The 21,678-nt window shown below is 38.8% G+C and overlaps 1 protein-coding gene across 2 annotated transcripts in view; it reads right to left on the bottom strand.

Moving 5' to 3' along the window:
• LOC139934413 (breast cancer anti-estrogen resistance protein 1-like) overlaps positions 1–21,532 on the bottom strand; it is a 62,506-nt gene extending 40,974 nt beyond the window's left edge. The window contains exons 1-2 of one of the 2 annotated variants that reach the window (XM_071928640.1): positions 21,335–21,532; positions 19,455–19,565 (exon numbers count right to left, since the gene is read on the bottom strand). In XM_071928640.1, coding sequence (XP_071784741.1) covers positions 19,455–19,469 — 15 coding nt within the window. In that variant the 5' untranslated portion in view covers positions 19,470–19,565; positions 21,335–21,532. Of the gene's footprint in view, positions 1–343; positions 1,437–19,454; positions 19,566–21,334 lie in introns of those variants that run through there. The other variant, XM_071928641.1, reaches the window with a different exon arrangement.
• Positions 21,533–21,678: the final 146 nt, after the last annotated feature.

Genomic DNA, 21,678 nt, shown 5'->3' with positions numbered 1-21,678 from the left:
TTTCCCAGGAAATAACTGCTTGAGAGAGCCAGTTACCCCCCGGGGTAATCTTTCATTCCTACACGATGATCAAATTATGGAATAAGCTTGCAATTCATGTACAGTGAAATAAAAAATGAAATCAACCATGTTTTGTACATCCTGCACAGTCAGTCCTTACAACCACAACCTATATTAATGGAAACTCAAGTGTCAAGAATGAATGTTCCCACACAGACTTCCTCCAATGATCCTTGTACCCACGGGGTAAAAAAAATAGACCTCACCGTGGTGTACCCTTGTGCTGTGCAATGCAAGTGTCCCTAAACTTTCCCCGAATTTTAACCACTAAAAAAGTACTTACCATTTTGATATACATGTATTTCTCCCTTGTCAGCTTCCAATATCAATGAACTTTCAGTAACTCTCACGGCTTGGAAAACTTCTCATCCAATGTTTATTATTGTAAACTCAAACACGGTGTTCCTGGCAGAAATCCATTTTCATTTCCTGTGCTATTATGACGTCTATCCTGACAACAGCAGATCCTGTAGGCTTATAATTTTAAGTCATGGAGTTATGTAACAAGTTAATAACAGCAAGTAAACACCAAAGTATGATATGGTATTATAAGGCAGGATGTGCAAACAAGATGTGGCGAGATAGATGTGCTAATTACTGCATGGTGTAGTCAGGTGCTTCTGATGTGTCAATGTAACTCAGACACAACATTCATGTACTCCTTCGAGATTTGTCAACTGCAGAAGAAAAACAGTTGCAGTGGATTGGTGATGCAGGCGAAGCAAAATAACTCTGAACTGAAGATGTTTCTGAACGAGTTAATACTTTATCCTCCAACAAGATTTCCGAGTCCTTGGTTGAGACTGTGAGAGCACTGAAGTACCCTCTTGACCTTAAAAGTTTGAAGGTAAAAGACCAAAATAGGCAGTACAAATAGTGTTCCTATCACGAAATCGTTCCAGTTCGGTTTCTATAGAGTCATCCAAACCTCCTACCGTCACGCTAATCCCTCAGCATGAAAACAATGACTCAGATCTTGCAATTATCAACGAGAAAGAGTCTCCAGCGAAGCACTAAACTTCATCACACACACAAAATGAAACAGTCTTTTGAAGAGAGAGGATCAAGATCTTCAGAAATAGGACACCAAGGCGTGACGTTACACACAGCATGCATGGGGCGTCTGATGTTGGATGCAAGCAGTACTATACGGACTGTACCAATATTACCACGTACTGCACCAATACCACGTACTGGACTACTACTGTCAGAGTGACAGCACATGTATATCGGACATCAGCGTTTATAGGTACTGCCGAGTGTAATCCTCAATTACTTCTCCAGCATAGAGAAAGGTATGCTTCCATTGCCCCCTCTGTGTGTAAATGCATGAGTCACACAGTACCGGATGCACTTGCAATGAATAGGGAGTGAAGTATTGGAATGTACACGTACACACAGACGTATGCGCACTATACACAAGGGGTATGGACTGCGTTCTGCCTGTTGGGAAATACCATTTTGGCTTTGCGGGGGTGGATTTGTTTATGGGGGTGGGTCTCAGATGGCAAGATGTGGGGTCATTAGGTTGATGAAGAAGGCATCAAATTACAGATTGGAAGTTATGATTCATGAATAATTGCACATATTTCAACATGTTTTTCTTGACCTGGTGAATGTAATTGTAAATTTCCTTCTCTAAACCAAATATCTATTTTGATGATACGTCTCTTCATTGAAATTACTATAGTATTAAGTCATAGGCCTCTAGATAGTTGTACGGCAACAACTATCCAAGGTTTCCATTCAAGCATTTTCTTTTAGAGCACACTTGGAAGACTTTTGTAGAAAACTGAATGAGCAGAAAGTATTACAAGTAGGAATTAATGGTTGGTTTGGATCTTGAAAGTTTACCGGAAAATATTCATGACATTTCCTTCAATGTAACAAGTCTGATACTTCCAAGAAGGTAGTGTACCTGTTCCAAGCGCCTTGGCATTGCCTTGGTGCCACTTGAATATAAGGCATAAACTAGCCCTTTACCAAAGAGAAACTTCCTCTTTCTTTCAAGAAGTGATTCACTCCTAAGGCATTCACCATTCTAAATCCTGAAGTCTTCCAAAAATTTTGAGACTATTTAAAAGCCACCCAGAAGATGTAAACCTAAGCAGCAGCACTGGAAAATCTCTGAAAAATGGGTCTTGTTATATTTGTGGGGTAAACAAAATTTGTAAAATATAACCACAAGCCCACATCTGTGTTAACCTTTTGAAGAATCGGTTGTGTTGTTCCCTACATGTACAGGTTTACATCTTTACATCTTCATTGTAAATCAATAATCAAGTAGCACTCAAGAGCAGATCACACCATGTTGAAAATTTGGAATGTCAATATTGGAAGGTAATAACCCATGGAATTCTAGAAACAGCTATGTCAATAACTGCTGTACCCTAATGTTTGACAAACTGAAACAACTTAGTACTTTTCCAGCTACTGACAATAAAATCAAATTGTCTTTTCCTTTTTACTTCCCCCCCCCCACTTGAGACCAGGGCTCAATTTCATTCTGCCTGTAAGCACAAAAATGGCTAAGCACAAATAAATCTTGCTTAGCAAAAATAGGTAACCAGACAGAATACCATACATTTACCATAAAGCTGTGAGTGGTACCCCCTTTCTATTTGAGCAACAAAATTTGCTCGCCATTTTTTTTCTGCTAACATTAACAACAGCTCTGAAGTTCAGGCCCAGAAGATTTGTGGGCAATCATTTCCCATATAAAGTTTGTGGATTTGTATCCCACTCGAGATAATGTACTGTATGTGATTGTTTTGTCCACATAGCTCAGGAAGGTACTGAGCTTACAGTGCTAACCACACATCATTGTATATTATGGGTAAACCAAAATTAATATTCTTTATCCCCGATGCAAATTTCCATCCATAAAAAGGAAGTTGTCCTTTTTGTTATTTATTTTTTACAATGTAATTGTAAGATCTGAATTCAATACATGAGGATAGGCTTCAGACAGTGGCAGTCGTTAAGCAATACATAAAAGCCACACAGAGGATGTAACTAGAAGACAAGCAGATCTCAATTTAGAAATACCTTAATGGGTTTTATGCAGGATGGATGAGGCATGGAAGGTCCTGATGAAACCACAATCTACCAATTAGACATTCCATATTACACCCACTACAATAACGGAGGTCATGCACCTCTAGTGTCAATGATTCAGCAACTTTTGGGCTCAAGTTACATTTCAAGTCTATCATTTTGTGACATGGGCATGTCTTATTACATCTGTAGGGTCATTGGGAATAATCAATGTTAAATAAAAAATTGATTAGTTTAGGCCTATTTCCGAATGTTTTTGTTTTATTTAGGTGAGATTGTTTCAAGTAAAATTGTTTTGAACCATACCCAACCCATTATTAATTCGTTTAAATTTAATAGCTTTCCACATTGAAAGAACAAAGTAATGTCTCAAATAAACTAGATATTTTAGATCTGCTACCGATTTCACCAAACTATTCCTAACTTAGGAGTATTAGTAATCTAAGGACTTAGGACGAGTTAAGTTCCGTATCCGTAGACGTTAGGACACCTTGAACCCAGCCTAAGTTAGGATGAGTTACTCGTCCTAACTCAAGACATTTAGTGAAATAGGCTGCAGTAGTTTCCAATGGCTCTTCCCGGTTAAAAACAAACTTTTATCTTGTAGTTAACGGAAATGAAATTGATGATCTTGGCCAGCTGCCACGCAGTAGTGTAAGCCTACATGTACACTGTGGTGAAATTGTTTAAACCCAAAAAGTCAAAAGAATTGGCGTTAATTATTTCACAAAACCCAGAATACCTAAGAATCAGAGCGGCTTGTTCTATTATGAGTTTGGTGAAAGACCAGCTGGAACAACACAAAGGTTAAAGGGAAGGTACACGGTTGGTAATAACTCAAAACAAATATTACCTTAAAAACCGACTCGGTAAGGAGCAATGGAGAGCTGTTGATAGTTTAAAACATTGTGGGAAACGACTACCTCTGAAGTAACATAGTTTTTTGAGAAAGAGGTAATTTCTCACTAAAATAATAAAAGACTTCTAGCTAGAAGTCTTTTATTCATCTGAAAGTACACACATTCGTCCAACAAGGGTGTTTTTTCTTTCATAATTTTCTCGTAACTTTGATGACCAACTGAGCTCAAGTTTTCACAGGCTTGTTATTTTATGGTTATGATGGGATACACCAAGTAAGAAGACTGGTCTTTGACAATAACCAAACGTGTACCTTCCCTTTAACACAGATGTTATGGGTATTGACATTGGTGTCCATTAAAAAAACCGTCCTGTAGACTTAAGTTAAAGACTTTTCAGTGGAAGTGCTTTTGTAAAATGAAAATTACCCTGCCCTCTCAAAGATGAAATTCCAGGCCTGATGAGCAAATTTTTACAAGTTTGGGTTTCAAAAACAACAACTTTTCTTATTAAAAACAAATTATAGAAGCTGTGGGACAGTGTAAGCTGCGAGGCTATCCAATTACATGCACGCCCTTTGAAAGAAATTAAGATCATAACCCAGTAATTCTCTTCGTGCTCGGTTGCACACTATGCAGAGGACCAATAACTTGGTCCATATCAAACGAGAGATCGGACTTTTATAATTCAATTATTAAAAGAGGATAGTCCTTATGGGATTTTTTTACCAACAAGATTAATGACTTTGTGAACGCAGTTTGTCGGTCTGCAAGCTTGGCTTTGTGAATCACGGCAGTGACTGGATGAAAACATCTGGTTTTCTGCTAGTTATCATATCTGCCAGATGGTAAACTCAATAATTACGCACTGTTTCATAGCTTGAAACATGTGAGTCATAATATGGACAATGTAAACAGTTTTACTTGTGATTCATCTACCGGTACTTTTGAATGTAGATTTAATTGCGGACTGATTTGTTTGCGTACTTGCCGTCAATCAGGTTACTTAGAAACATGCTACAGTGATGCCATCGATGTACTAATTTCAAAAAGACGTGACACTACAAGTTTCAGTCTATCACTTGTTTGTACTGCTTTGAATAGGTTTCTCCTCGATGAAAGTCATCAATTGGTTTTAAAAATATTATCAACTTTGAGAGAGCATACGTATAGGAGAACAAATTTATACTTCACTAATTCAGAAATAGTTGTGAATTTGGGGGTGAGCGCATCACTCCACAACCACTAAAAGCATTTCATATTATACAGCTAGATTTACTCTGTTTTCCTCAGCCGCCCCCTCCCCCACACAAAAAACAAACAAACAAACAAACAAACAAACAAAACAGCACTATGAGTCCCTACACATTCTGGAGAGACAAAGTATTGTCACAAGAATCTTTTTTCATAAACAAGCTTCAGGGGTAAGAGTCACTGTTGACGGAAAAGTTTGTAACGGTGGGATCCAGACCATGGAAGGTACGATGAAATGAGTACATTTCCTCCTTTTTGTTTACCCCTGGAATATATAGATTCCAATGAGCTTTTGGGAACAGTGTCCCCAGTACTAAAGAAGTAGATCAGAGACCAAGACTTGTTTAAATTGAAGAAAAACAAAAACACAGCATTTTTCGATTTACCAGGCAGACTTAAAAAAGTCTGAATTGAGATAAACTCTGACATTTCTTACCCCTCTATTTTACAAACACCATACAAATTTAGGTTCAGAAATAGCTCCACGTTGGATTGCATGAAATCTGTATATAATTTGCAAAGTTATCACACACGAAAACAGCTGGAACTTACTATCTTTTAATCCCCCTAAATGTTGTTCCTTTATGAATGTTTTTTTCTGGATGGCTCCCCTTGCCATTCCACACGAGTGCAAACCAGAGATGTCATGCATTAAAAGAAGAGAACACAACCAGTCAACCGCAAAACCACCGGAATGTACTTTTCAAAAGAGGAAAACCTTTATTGTAACATGTAACAAGAAACACTGAACACAACCCACAAGAGGACAACACAAGTTTCTTCTTTTGTTATAGGGTTCGTAAACTGTATAACAAAACAGTTTGTTGTTCAATATTAAAGGCACTGGACACCTTTGATAGTTGTCAAAGACCTGTATTCTCACTTGATGTCCTATGCATAAAATAACAAACCTGGGAAAATTTTGACTCAATTGTTCATCACAGTTGCAAGAAAACAGTCGGTGAATGAAAGAGAAAAAAAACACCCTTCATGCACAAACCTGTGTACTTTCAGATGCCTAATAAAAGGCTTCAGCTGTTAAAGTCTTTTATTATTTGATTGAGAAATTACCTCTTTCTCAAACACTACATTACTTCAGAGGGAGCCGTTTCTCACAATGTTTTATACTTATTAAAACAACTCTCCATTGCTCGTTACTGAGTAGGTTTTGATGTTAACAATTCGTGATAACTCCAACAAATTATTGACCATACAAACTTGAGCACTTGAGAGCTGCAAATGTTAGACACACACCTTTTGAAATTAGTTGTGGAAAAAGAGGTAACCTTCACCTGAAAATTTTAATCTCAGGCATCTGAAAGCACCCAATTATATGCGAAAAAGGGTGTATGTTCTTTTATCTATTTTTCTTGCAATTTCCATTACCATTACAGGTTGAATTTCAGAGTGGCCCTGTCGAGCACTTACATGTTAATTCAGGCATTATACAACTCACTGATATGATATGAACTAATATGTTCAGCGAGAAACACTTACTGCAAAGCAGCCTTGCTGTAAAGGCCAAACAATTATCTGAAGAAATTAACAGCAATTTCTGTTTGAAGGTTTTGAGGCATTGCATGGTATTTTATATAACTGGTTGCTGCATCACCACACGATATAACTAAATGGGCTGTGAAGATTGTTCTTGTGAGAACTTGTCCTGCTGTTATGACTCTGCTACGTAATATATCTATTTTCTTCACAGGGATTTCTAAACTCTGAAAAAGCAATTTGTTTGTCCGCAGAAAGTATACATAGGACCAACAATAAAGAGTTCTTACTCATTTAAGAAGTCTGACCTTTCTCCTCCGTGCATTAGAAGGATGACTGGAAACTGTAAAATGTTGTTAAATATACATGTGTACAAGGCCCCTCAAGTTTGTTGTACACATGCTGTGTACAGATTTTTCCTCTTGCTTTCCGAGGCAGGAGATATGTGTTATGAAAAGGACATGCCATGTTCATACTGATGAACTGAACTATCATGTATCCCATTACTTATGGCTGAACAGTTCCTGTCTGGAACTTTGGCTGCTGGGCTGTCTGGAGACAAATTACACAAACCTGCAGCAGAGCAATAATGTTTTCTTTAACACCTGAAGTTATCCAGGGGAGATGGAAGAGTTCAACCACAAATGATCTACAGTAACTTTATTGGAGAGTGCTGAATGATGGTGGCTTTTAAAGGAACACATTGCCTTGGATCGGACGAGTTGGTCTATAAAAAGCGTTCGTAACCGTTTGTTATAAAATGCATATGTTAGAAAGACGTTTTAAAAGTAGAATACAATGATCCAAACAAGTATCACTCGAAATTGCATGGTTTTCCTTTAACCTCGTCGACAAACACAGTCGTCCATTTATGGGAGTCACATTTTTTACTCCTATAAATGGCCGATCATGTTAGTTCGCAAAGTAAAACGAAAACCACGCAATTTTGAGGCAATTCTGCGTGTATCATTGTATTCTACTTTTAAAACATCTTTCTACCTATACCTTTTCAAAGACCAACTCGACCGATCCAAGGCAACGTGTTCCTTTAATAACAACACAGTCACATGAGTTTGATCACGAACCTCTCCACTCATGTAGGCAGCCCTGCATGTATGGTTTATTAAAATGTTTGAGCGCATGAAGTCATGAAAATGCTCGCAGGAATCATTAAGATCAACACCACTTAGTGTGCATTTACCTTCACGTATAAAATTGTACTGCGAAGGAGTGCGAAGGCCTAACTCTGATTAAAAATTTGACATTTATAACAGTCAAAATTAAGATTTCAGAAAGAATCTTGCAGGCTTTAAGTTTTTCAACTTTAAAGGCACTGGACACCTTTGTCAAAGACCAGTATTCTCACTTAGTGCATCCCAAAGTATGCAGAAAATAACAAACCTGGGAAAGTTGGGACTCAATTGGAAATCAAAGTTGCAAGAGAATGATGAAAGAAAAAAAACACCCTTATTGCACACATTTTGTGTGCTAACAGATGCCTAAAAAGGCTTCAGGCCTGAAGTTGTTATTACTATTTGAGTGAGAAACTACCTCTTTCTCAAAAACTGTGCTCCTTCAGAGGGAGTCGTTTCTCACAATAATTCATACTATCATTACCTAGTAAGTTTTTAAGCTATCAATTATTTTGAGTAATTACCAATACTAGTGTCCAGTGCCAATAGTGTCCAGAGGGCAAGGCAATTTGTATTTTACAAAGAGCACTTCCATTGGAAAACCTCAAAGTCCATGGGATGGCTATCAAATACATGTAGGCATCAAGGCCAAAACCAGGGCAACAGGGACCATGGCCTCAGGGGAATCTGTGTTGGCCTAATTCAAGGCATGACTAGCAAGTTGTGCTTTCTGGGTTACTCAAAACCACATCTTGGCCTTGGCAAAGTTGGAGATAAAATATTAAAAAGCAGTTCATCTTTCACGTGTTAGTGATATTCATTCAATTAGTTGACTACCATGCACCACTAACTAGCCTTGGTGTCAAATCTTGCTTCATTGGAGACAACAATGACATTATTCAGGCTTGAAATTAAATTCTCAATTTTTTTAAATGTAGTCTGTAAACCCCAAAATGTACAATGCACCTCAACAAAAACACAATTTCTAATTCTTGTCTTTATTCTCTCAAACCTAGTTTACCCACAATTTATAGTTATTTTAATATGCCTGTCACACATAGTTCAATTACTGCTCAAAACCACATTTTTCCTGTTGACAACATTCATTGCGCTGTAAATGACTGTCGTGTTGCAATTAGTCCCTTTATGAGGCGGCACATTTTCAAGGAAAAAACACCAAGTGCTGTCTGGTTGTAGTACATGACTCCTACATACTGTTTTCGCAGTACTTTTTAGCCTTATAGTCATCACATGAAGCGCCAAATCAACTCACATGGATGTTGACGACAGGCTCATGTCACCAGATGGCATTTTCAGACCTTGACACTCTTTAAGTTCCTTCACAACTGTAGGCCTAAGCACTTTTATGATTCCCTGACATAAAATTTGGTGACTTGGTGTGGCCGAGATGATAAGATCACCGGACTCAAGCTCTGGTGTTTGTGATCAGCAGAGTGTAGATTTGAGTTCAGTCTTGACACTTGTGTCCTTTAAAACAATTTTAAAACAAAACATTTAACCATTTGTTTTGTCCTTCGAATGGGCAAAAAAACAAACATACTTGTCGTTGTAGGTCCCATGTGTTGTGTAACACACGTAAAAGAACACAGTTACCCTTATCGTGTATTGCTTAGCCTATTTGATAATTCAAAAAGCGAACATGATTAAACCCCTCAAAAGAGCACCTGTTTGGGACCTGCATGCTACATGTAAGTCGACATAACACGGTATTTTCAGCAGGTTATAAGAGTTTGTTTTGAATGTTCTCAAAGATCACTTTACCTTGAAGTGTAATATTTACACGCCAGGTACTTCCTGGGAAATTTAAGCTAATTTGTTTGCTTTAAAATTATTTTTAGAACTTGTTTTGTCCACCATTGACAATTTGCCAGAGTTTTGTCTCTAACTAAATATCTGTCCAATGTTGATTGACAGTAAACATCCCTTAAGGACTAGTGGTATGGTCCAGCTTAGGACATTGACAAGGCATATAAGCTGACCAGTGTTAAAATATGTCAAACACAAGCCATGGCTCTGTAAAGCCAAAGGGCCAGGGGTCGATTTCACAAAGAGTTAGGACTAGTCCTAACTTAGGACTAGTCCTAGGAGATTATACAGATCGCATGGATAGTCCTAAGTTAGGACGAGTAACTGGTCTTAACTCGAGATAAGACTAGTCCTAACTCTTTGTGAAATCCACCCGTTATCAAGTTTGCACAACGAGAAAGCAATCATATCTACTATGTCATCTAGAATTGCTTGGGTAGAATACTACAACACACAGCTCTGCAATACAAGTTTTCTGCTCCCTTGCGAAAGAAGAGTTTTTTTTTTTAAAGGCCACTTCTCAGCGCTCGAAATTAACATTGGAGATCGGGCTAATAAAAACCTCATTGTGTAGTTTTTCTGTAAATTTTTAAAATCTTTCGTTGAGTATTGGAGTAGCATGACAAATGAAATTCATAGATCTTCTTAGCGCTTGTTCAACTTTAGTTACAACTCATTTTAAATCTGGTCCTGTAAAAAAAATGTTGTTCCAGTAAAAATGTAGAGCTACAAGCCATCATAAGGTTTATCACGAATAGCAAAATATCAAGAGAGGGCGCTATTGAACCCACACAAAGTTGTAGGCGTTGCGTGCACGAGTTGTAGAAACTGCATAGAAACCGCCCCATATTCCTTCCCACAATGCATTGCGTTTCTGAATTGCGATAAACCTTATGCAGTCTTGTGTACACTTTCCTCCTAGATTGAGCCCTTGCTCCTTCTCTATTGTAACCAAGTGTTTGGTTGTAGCTCTCCTGAACAAGGAAACCAAACTTGCTGGAGAAAAAGCCTCTCTGGGTGATTTGATCCCAGAGAGAGAGGGAGAGAGAAAATAAAGAACCAACTTGTGAAAAGCCTGGTGTGTTGACTGGTGAACTGGAGTGTTTACTCCACATCTAGAATGAACAGTGCGAGGGCAGCCGGGGACAAAAGCCATCAGGTAATGTGACTGGTGTCCAGTCTTTGGGACCAGGGGTTGACATGTTTACTAAACCGCTTTTGTAACGGTTTTTTACCCACTGTGATTGACAGGAGCTGACTATTCAAGTGTTGCCAAACACCCTCAGATTACACGCTCAAAAAGTTTCCTAAGCAAAAGAAACGATCTTGCAACAGTCTCACTTGGAGAAACAATTTGAGGAGGTCATTAGAAACCAGGCAAAAGTGAACACTACTGAATCTCAATGATGTAAAATTCTTTTAGGTTTAATTACAAAATCTGAGTTAAAGACAGTGGACACTTGGTAATTACTCAAAACAATTATTAGCATAAAACCTCACTTGGTGACGAGTAATGGGGAGAGGTTGATAGTATTGTGTGAAACGACTCTCTCTGTAATGACGTAGTTTTCGAGAACGAAGTATTTTTCCACGATTTTGATTTCGAGACCTCAAGTTTAGAATTTGAGGTCTTGAAATCGAGCATCTGAAAGCACACAATTTCGTGTGACAGGTGAGATTTTTTCTTTCATAGTTATCTCGCAACTCCGATGACCAATCAAGCTCAAATTTCCACAGGTTTGTTATTTTATGCATATGTTGAGATACACCAAGTGAGAAGACTGGTCTTTGACAATTACCAATAGTGTCAAGTGTCTTAAATTACAAAATCTGAGTTAACATGTTCAAGGGCTTGCCCCAAACCTTCCCAAAATGCATTAACCATTGGATCATCAATCTCAGATTGAAACCACATCCATCAATTTTAATTCAGGTAATGCAAGCTGCCTTCCATTTGAGAATCTTTGGGAAATTTCTTAAGGGACACCAAGGACAAGACTATAGACAACACAGGCTTCCTTCATATCCGGGTAACTCCAGGCTTGTTGTTATTTGGATGTCGGACACTTCGTACCTTTGCCACTTTGTACCCTGGACACATCGTACATTCGGGACACTTCGTACCGTAATCCGGGCGGGGTACCGGGCGGGGTACGAGGTGACCATCAGCTGAGTCACTTTGACCTTCATTAAAATGTATATTCCTCATAATTTAATGTTTGTTGAGATCAAAATTAATAAAACATAATGAACTATAATTTTTGTTTGAATATGTGAATGTCATTTTTACTGTGAAACTAATTACCGCCAAGGACAACATCTTCCGCCAATATTTTTTACAACTATTTTCAAGTCAAACAATCAATCAATCGTCAAAATGGCTCCTTGGTCCCAACAAAATAGGAACAGATAGTTTGATTTGCTTGTACTTCATAATCATCCGATCACCAAGCATAAAATAATCATAAACAATGCAGAAACCCCGAATTAGTAGGAAGGTAGGAAGTGTCTTGTGAGAAGGTACAAATGACTCGTGAGAAGGTACGAAGTGTCTTGTAAGAAGGTATGAAGTGTCTAAGGTACGAAGGATCCAAAGTCACTTCGTACTTTGAAAAGCTACAAAGTGTCCAGGGTACGAAGTGGCAAAGGTACGAAGTGTCCTGACACCTATTCCTAACAACCCTGTAGTTGCCAACCCTGTACATAGTAGGCCAACTTGTTTTGAGAACGGTATACCATCAGCAGATCACCAAAGCAAACTGCACAAAACAAAGGAAACCTCAGGACTATTAGAACACAGAGTAAAGAGTCCGATGTCAGACATATCTCAGCTGGGAATAACAGGATGTCTTCTCATCTTCCAGTCATAAAAAACCAACAGGAAAGATGGACATTACAAGTTAAAGGAAAGGTACTTATTTGGTGATTACTCAAAACATGTATTAACTTAAAAACTGACTTGGTAACGAGCATTGGAGAGCTGGTGATAGCATAAAACAGTGTGGGAAACGACTCCCTCTAAAGTAATGTAGTTTTTTGAGAAAGAGGTAGTTTCTCACTAAAATAATAAAAGACTTCTAGCTAGAAGTCTTTTATTCCTATCTGAAAGCACACAAATTCGTCCAACAAGGGTGTTTTTTCTTTCATAATTTTCTTGCAACTTCGATGACTGATTACGCCCAAATTTTCACAGGCTTGTTATTTTATGCATATGATGGGATGCACCAAGTGAGAAGACTGGTATTTGACAGAACCAAACGTGTACCTTCCCTTTAACTGTAATAGATAATGTACCAAGTCGAACAAAACAGTTATAGCACCGCTTCTACATGTACAGTACATATCTAAATGTAAACAGATGGTTTCTTCTTGAAAATTGTCAGACAGTAGGCCTACATTGAAAATTATAAAATTTTTGAATATCCTAGGCTCTCATAGGCAATGGAGGCGATTGCCTCCATGCCCCTTGATCATTGCCTTTGTGCCTTCAGCATGTTCCTTAAAAAAGATTTGTATGCAGGATCTTGGGATGTGTTTCTACCTTGTAGAGTGAACGCAACAATGTTGTCAACAGCAAAGATACAAGAAAAGGGACCAAAAACAAAACCTGGGGAAAACCCACAAGGTTACTCTTAGAATACAAAGCATGTCTGATTTGAGGGCTCACTGCAGTGTCTTAAAATTAAAAATGTAAAGAACATATAACAGGGGCCGATAACAGGGGGCCGCTCCACTGTCTGCAGGCCTTGAACTTCTCTCTTGAAGGGGCACAGCAGCAACCTCGCTACCATGGGCAGCAGGCCGTATCACGCTAGCTCTGCGTACGTCTCTAACCCCTGGGAGGGAAACTCCGATCTGTGTCTTTGATTGGCTATCATATACACACAAAATTTGAAACACTGTGCGTCTCCAAAAAGCTCTATACGTCGAAACACGTGCGTAAAAAGATGTTCGTATTCACTTTTTTTTGTCACGCAACACTAGCGCCACTAAGGCAAGTTTATGACTTTATTACGCACAGCGCATCCAGCTTGTGCGCGACTAACGCCCAACACAGAACGGATCAACCACAGGACTAATTGAAATATACCTTATATTTTGATATTTTGGAGTTACACTTCCAGGGGGTTATGATCGAGCAAGGCATGCTGGGAAAAAAATGGTGCGGCGAGATCGATCACCAATGGGAACGAGGTGGCACAGCAGATTTTTCTATGGAAAAAGTGACCTCTATGGGAAAAATTATCAACACAGTCAAATATTTCAAGTTCAGGTCTCTCATACTACGTTTTATTGTTAAAAAAAAACACAAGTCCACTTGGGCAAGAGGTCTAGTGTAAAGTTTGAGACTTGCAGTTTTACTGAAATAAGATCAACTGCATTCATCTTATTCTAGTGATGTAGTATAACAAAAATGTTTTAAGCTTCTACAGAGAACTTAGTGAACTTATCTTTAAAAAGGTAAATAAAAGCTTACTTGGCCTACAGTTAGCTTTCGATAGTATAAAGTACTTATGAGAAACATTTCACTTTGAAGTAATGTGTTTTTAAAATGAAAAGTACATGTAACATCCCTCCCTCCCTCCCTCCCCTCCCCCCCCCCCCAAATTTGAATCTTAGAAATATTAACTGTCTTACTGTCAGAACTGTTTCTCGGATTATTTTTCCTTCAGATTTTCAACAACATCTAACAAATTCCTAAATCACCTCTGTCAGTCCTTTTAAAATGAAACTAAACAGGATTAAACAAAGTTTTAAAAAAGTACAGCTTTTCTTTTAAAGGGTCTAGGTACTTTTTGTAAGACACAAGCTTCCCTTAAAATATTACGGCTGAGGTGTTGAAGTTTTTGAGAAACCTTCTGAGAAGTCTTAAAGAAATTGATTTTCAACTTTTTGAGAGACACAAACTATTTTAGAATAACAAAAAAAACATACTTTCGTGACATTGTTTTAATCTATTCTATGCACCACATCAGCAAGTAATATTTGAAGGGAAGCTTTCTACTATCATTATCTTCAAATGGTGTATATAAAAATCGGGTGACATTGTGTTTTTTGTTTGTTTAAAAAAAACACCCAAATCCTTTATAGCAAAAAAAGTGCTTTGGATGGTCTTCTGAAAGATGCGCATGGTACTTTTGTGACTTTAAACAATTTCAGACTGATTAATTTCTCCTCTAGGAATTGGTTCGGGAACTTATTTATACGATCCAGTGCAATCTGGATGTTTTGTTTTCATTTTCAAATCAGTCTCTCAGTTCCAGCAATATATGCCGTTTCTGCGATTCGAAAAAACGATGTAGTTCTCATATCCGCGTCAAACAGCACAGAAAAGTTGCGTGATGGCTTGTCCTTTAGTCTTTCACTATTTATCATAAAGGTTTGTTGCGGACTGCTGTCGTGACTACAAGTTATCAAAGTTATCATAGTGTCACACCTCGTCTTTGATAATCAACTGGCCCACATGACTATCAACAAGTTGCGGACGACCACATTGACACATAACAACCTTTTGTGGCTTAGGGTGAAGACACAATCCACCCTCACCATCCAAAGACATCCGATTGCGTTGCATGAAGCGAGCGCACCAGTTTGATCCTCCAATGAAATTTTTGAGGCCTTGTTTTTTGGCCATTACCATCGCATGCTGTCCTATTATCAGATTACTTAAAGGCGTGCCGCTAGAAGCCTCTGATATGACAAATTCCTTCAACTTCTTCTCCAGCTTGGGCCAGTGCGGCTTCCCACCTCTCATGGACAACTTCTTTGCCGGCTGCTTGGCCATCATCTCCTTGTCCTTCTTCCACCGTCGGACCATTGATTCGTCTACGTTGAAATCTCGACCTGCCTTGCGGTTGCCGTGGATCTCTGCGTATTCAGCAACCTTTACTTTCTCTCCCATAGTGTAGCTTTGTCGCCTCTTGGTTTTCTGTGACATTTCATAATGAAATTGAGAGTCAAGGATTGCATGATGAACGAGGTGCGACCGCGTACCATTCAATATTAATATGGTAAAAAGAGGAAGCTACTGGACGAAGAAGGTAAATTATAGCAGTGGCATCATGATTCCCGAAAGGCTTACATGTACATTTGTAAAAAAAAAAAAATTGTTTTTTTCCCTTCAAATTTTAACAAAGTTTAGTTGTGTTGGCCAACTTATATAAACTATCGGTTGTGTTTACGAAGTGACTCAATCTTTTGAATTATGAAATAACTCATGTGTAATGTATATTTTCTTGAAAGCTCTCTTTCTTACATTTTATGCCATAAATATAAATTTACTTAAATCTTAACGATAATTTATTTGGTGCATATTGAACTCATGTCCAAATCTTATTTCAATGTTTTCAAGTTTCTGTGGCTCATTTCTGTGTGGCCCGCCGGCCCATTCATGCACATGAACGTACATTCTTTTTAAACCGCTCAGTGTATTAATTTGCATGTAGATTTTTGTGTATGCTGAATTTACCCATTTAAGCAGAACATGTTAGTGTAGCTGTTTGACCAGGTCATACATGTTCAGACCATGGAGTGTTCAGACACGACGCCCCTAAGTTCTGACACCCCTAATACATGAATCTCCCTAATCATATTATAACACTAACACCAACCCAGGAGAAAGTCATCGGGTTGTCAGAACATAAGTAGAGGTGTCGGGACACAGAGCATTCACCCTCAAACTGTCCTGTCTAAAAAGTAATACGTGTTGGTATTGGTTTACTCACATCCTACTCTTGGCCCGCGGGCCAAATTACAAGACAATTACACAAAAAACAGTATAAAAACAATGGTGTGTTACACAATGTACAATGTACATTATATGCACTATGATGTACACACTTTGTAGATGGCTTAAATACTTGGTAAAGTGAAACTCCTCAAAATATATTATTGCTTGTGGTGGGGGCACCTCAGACCACAAACCCTTGACACAAAAGACAGTCAGTCCAACAGCTCAATCATCCCTGTTGGTTACATGGAGTAAAGCACTCTATCACCACAACAATGCCCGTGCATTTGGATTAGTAAGACAGGGCTACACTCAATTGTTGGGCAACACAAACAGACACTGTGTTTTTCTTACTGCACAGTTATAAACAATAAACAACACCTCCCAAAATAATTTGATTACGGAAGACTTCCTAAGCAACTTGTTAACTATGAGTAAGTTGCTTTGTTGCCATTCTTTGCATAGTTGCAGCATGTTGCAGTGATGGTAGGAACCATGCATGCAACTGCTCGTTGAAAAAAAAAGAGGAACATTTTCAAATGCACAACGCAAGTGCCGAGCGAGGCAGCCGAAACGCCACGGGACACGAGACCCACAATGGTACCCTAGAAAATGTTGAGGTTTATTATGCTCTTAGGTGCATTGTTAGCATGTACTAGGCTTAGTTTACATGATTGTAGTTGTACACTGCTGTTGCCAGGCATATAAGGCTTACATTTTATTTTTTTAAATGTTCACGTAAAAAACCCAAAAACAAACGTGGAATTCCGCGGAAACGCGGAAGAGTTGCATGCCTGAGGAACACAGTGAGACTTCCCATTCTAAACAGTAGGGACAGAAGATGGGGACTGGTTGGGGGAGTGGGAGGAGCTAAGAAGTAGGAGGTACAAACATATTGCATGTAGCTTAAAGGAACACGTTGCCTTGGATCGGACGAGTTGGTCAAAACAAAAGCGTTTGTAACCGTTTTTTATAAAATGCATATGGTTGGAAAGATGTTTTAAAAGTAGAATACAATGATCCACACAAGTTTGCCTCGAAATTGCGTGGTTTTCCTTCTACTGTGCGAACTAACATGGTCGGCCATTTATGGGAGTCAAAATTTTGACCCCCATAAATGGCCGACGTGTTAGTCGACAAGGTAAAAGGAAAACCACGCAATTTCGAGGCATGTTTGTGTGGATCATTGTATTCTACTTTTACAACATCTTTCTACCCATATGCACTTTATAAAAAACGGTTACAAACGCTTTTCAAAGACCAACTCGACCGATCCAAGGCAACGTGTTCCTTTAAAAGTTTGAGGAAATCACAATATTTTGAGAAATACATGAAAATGTGTCTGGTATTTCGCTTTTGACAACAGGTGGACATACATAGGGTTCTCCCTGAAACAATGGTCCGACAGGCCAAATTGCCAGGGCCAAAGGCTCAGTCAGTATTCTCACAAAGTGGTCGAGCTGGCTAGTTTAGTGTTGGAAAGCATCCCTATCTAGTAATGAATGGACTAGTGAAAAAGCTGCTCACTGGTCCTGCTGGCTAGTCACTGGGAAAGTTAAGGGCAAACCCTGGACAACTCGAAAAAGCAATGACAATAATGACAACAATGGTGACTGATAAATGTTTCTTTTTAAAACAAAAACAAAAAGCCACTTGTTTGTTAAATCCGTTCTTAATCATATTACACATTACGAACTCGCTTTCCATTCTGAAACACATTTGATTTCCCTTCGAAAGGAAATCTATGGTTGTTATTGCAGACATCTTGTTTGCGGTTAGGCAATTACTTCCATCCACGGTGAAATATTACACTAAACTTCCCATCACTTCCTGTACTACCTTGAAAGCACTGCTACTGGTGATCAGATGCATAGACAATGTTACAAAATCAGGCACAGAGAAAAACAGGTCTGGTCCCATTCATCAAAGTAACTGCCTAAAAAGGGTCTACTTTTTTCTAACACAACACACAATGTCAGTGTCTACATATTTACATTAAACTTACACAGATTGAAAATTAATTAAGGTGCTTTAATTTTTGAAAAATTATTAGTTAAACAGTTTTAGCATGTAAAAACGTATTAACCAGTTATGCTATGTTTTTGGTGTAATACCATAAATAGTTAATGGGATTTTACATGCTAAAATAATTTTCATCTCATTTCAGAAGACAAACATTATTTTGTGACTTGTTTTACTCATTTTTCAAAAACTCCAAAACCTTGGTTAGTAATATTTGAAGGTAAGCTTTCCACTATTACTATCTTCAAACCCTGTAAGTTTAATGTTAATCTGTGGACATTTCGAAAAAATACCCAAATTCTCCAAACAAATTCTGTTCAGCAAAAACAAGCAGGACACCAGCCAGAGACAGATACATGTAGTACATGTGAGATCGTGGTTTGGCTGGTAACCTATTAACAACAATACTCAATAGTTATTATTTTGCACATTTTTACAATAACCTTCCACTGCACTTTACATTAGCGCCCTAGTCATTGGTCCAATAAAATTCCTGTAAATCTTTCTCAACTCCTTGGGAGTTTAGCTGCTTACAGCCCCAGGCTGCCATGGCGCTCTGAAGGCTTTTTCAAACACATCAACCAATACCCTCACAGGTGCCCATTTGATACCCCTGATGGAAAAAGAGGCATTTAAAATGAAGTGTCTTGCTCAAAGGAGACAATGACCTGGATTCGAACCCACTTCCCAATAACTAAACCCACCAGAACTTTAACTCGGTGCTCTAAACCACTTGGCCATGACACCGCCGGATAGTCTGGTGGGAAGCATTTTTTTGTTGTGCTTAGAAGGTTAGCTACTTTTTGTGCTTTTAAAGCAGCCCAATCAAACTGGGGTCGATTTCACGAAGAGTTAGGAGCAAGTTATGGCAAGTTAGGACTAGTAACTTGTTGTAACTTGAGATGAGACAAGCCTTAACTTTTTGTGAAATCCACCCCTGGGTCCAATGACCATTGATAATAAGTATTAATGTTCACAGCACGGGGCAAGATAGATACTAGGTGGCTAAACTCTACTTACCGATTGACCAGCCATCTCTCTCAATGCAGAGTAACGTGTTTGATGAAGCCTCAATTACGATGTCAGGTGTGATACAAAATTACATTCTGTGATGAACAGTCAGACTTTATCCTGAAAGTATACAATAATAACACTTGAGTTTCACTTTTGAAGGGGCACAGCAATTTTCCTCTGCTGGTGAGGGGAACTCCTATGGATAAATTGTAAATTTGTATTGAAACTTTACAGAGTCCACCACATAAAAAGCACCAGTCGTCAATTCAAACAGCAATTGCTGAGGCTTCTTCATGCTTTTCATCTGGTTTTTTTTCTTTGTCATTTTCAAAATATGGCTTCTGGACAAATTCTTGACCCTGGTAAGCAGAAAACATACTGATACTTCAGCTTTTAAGAGCCGAAAGGCATTTTTGCCTTGACTTTTTGTAAAAAATTAAGTTCAGGACACACACACAGTGACCAACAAGGCGATTTTCAAAAATTTAAAAAGGGCGGCCGTTAATTAAAAGCAATCAATCATAAAAAGTTCAGAAGGGCACGAAGCCAGTGAGTTTGAACAAAACACAACTCCAAATATTAACCCACAAAGCCCAGCTATGATTAATTAAGCAGAGCCATTGAAATTGGGTCCAGGTTACATTGATTACATTGATGAATGATTATGACCCCTAGCGAATACTGGACACTTCGGCGCCTCTCAAACTCGGCACCCACAACCTCTCCACCTTGCAAACTCTGCACCCACAAACTCGGCACATGCACAACTACAAACTCGGCACCTGGTTGAAAACGCTCAATCTGCCACGGTTACAAACTCGGCACCCAGTTGGAAATTGAAATAAATCCCGATCCTCGTCGTGTGTATACGGGTTCGACGTCGTATCGACGATACATACCTAATAATTAATATGTATTTTTCACTGTCATGGTGAGGTCGCCCTTTTCAAAGATATGTATCAAAATAATTAAAACTTATTTTGTGTAAACCTTTTCGAGTCGAAAATACGTAATTTCGATGTCCAAGTATTTTTTGGAAACATTTAAACAAAACTTTGATCCAATGAAACACTTATTCAAAATAAAGAGTATGTGTAAATAATTTCTGTTACAGACTGTCGTGCACTGTGTTTTATTACAAGATGATCGCTTCACGATTCCACTAAACACCGGGTGAGCACGCTGAACTGTCGCAGCCGCCGCGGCGTGATGGGGCAAAAGTCCCCCACGACCGTCGGCCGCCATGGGTAGGCAAAACACGCTCCCAAATCACACTCTCTTCAAAATCAAAAAGTCATTGTCAGCCAAACGATAACATTTTCAAAGCCCATTACATCAACACTCGATACACTTTCACACCAACATGATTGAAAAAAAAAATGTGCGGACGTAAAGGGGAAAAAAAAATCTCTGATGCAAATTTTCGAAAGTTCGGAAGCGGTTATGGTCATATCAGCTAGCATAACTACTAGTTATTTCAACTAAATTCAAACCAGTTTACTCTTCGCGTATTTACTGTGGTGCCGAGTTTGGTTTGGTGGACCAAAATAGGCCGGTGCCGAGTTTGTTTGGTGCCAAGTTTGTTGGACCCAAACCCGCCAGTGCCGAGTTTGTTTAGTGCCGACATTCTTGGTGCCGAGTGGGTGCCGAGTTTGCAAGGTGCCGAGTTTGAGAGGTGCCGAGTTTGAGAGGTGCCGAGTTTGCTGGTGCCGAGTTTGTAAGGTGCCGAGTTTGTAAGGTGCCGAAGTGTCCAGTAACCCCCCTGCCCTAGCAATAGCATGCTTAGCAATAAAAAAAATATTAGTTTTATTTTATTGAATAACAAAAACAACATCTATTCTCAATACTAAAAAGTATCCGTAACTATTTATAAAAGTAAATCTCACCCCTATGTCTACAGCCGGTCAACACCTTGGCAACACCTTTACTTCAAAACGAAATCCTCTCAAGTTTGCACTTTATTCAATGTCGTAATTTTCGTATCAAGCTAGCTCCAGTCCAACGTCCTTTTTCTTCATTTCTTTTTCTTCAAAAGCGCTGAAACATTTTTAGACGGGTGCCACCCCGCGTCCCTGTGAACTATTTGCAAGCACTGCATGGTATCTGTTTATTTTTGCAACGGGTACCATCCCCAGTCGGAAAACACATCGTAAGGTCAGTGACCTTTGGATACACAATGACGTCACTGTTTATCCCCAAATAAGGGAAATCAAAGGACGCTTTGAATCAG

This window comes from Asterias amurensis, chromosome 3 (genome assembly GCF_032118995.1).
Source record: "Asterias amurensis chromosome 3, ASM3211899v1".
NCBI lineage: Eukaryota > Metazoa > Echinodermata > Asteroidea > Forcipulatida > Asteriidae > Asterias > Asterias amurensis.
This window is presented reverse-complemented; position numbering and strand designations above follow the sequence as displayed.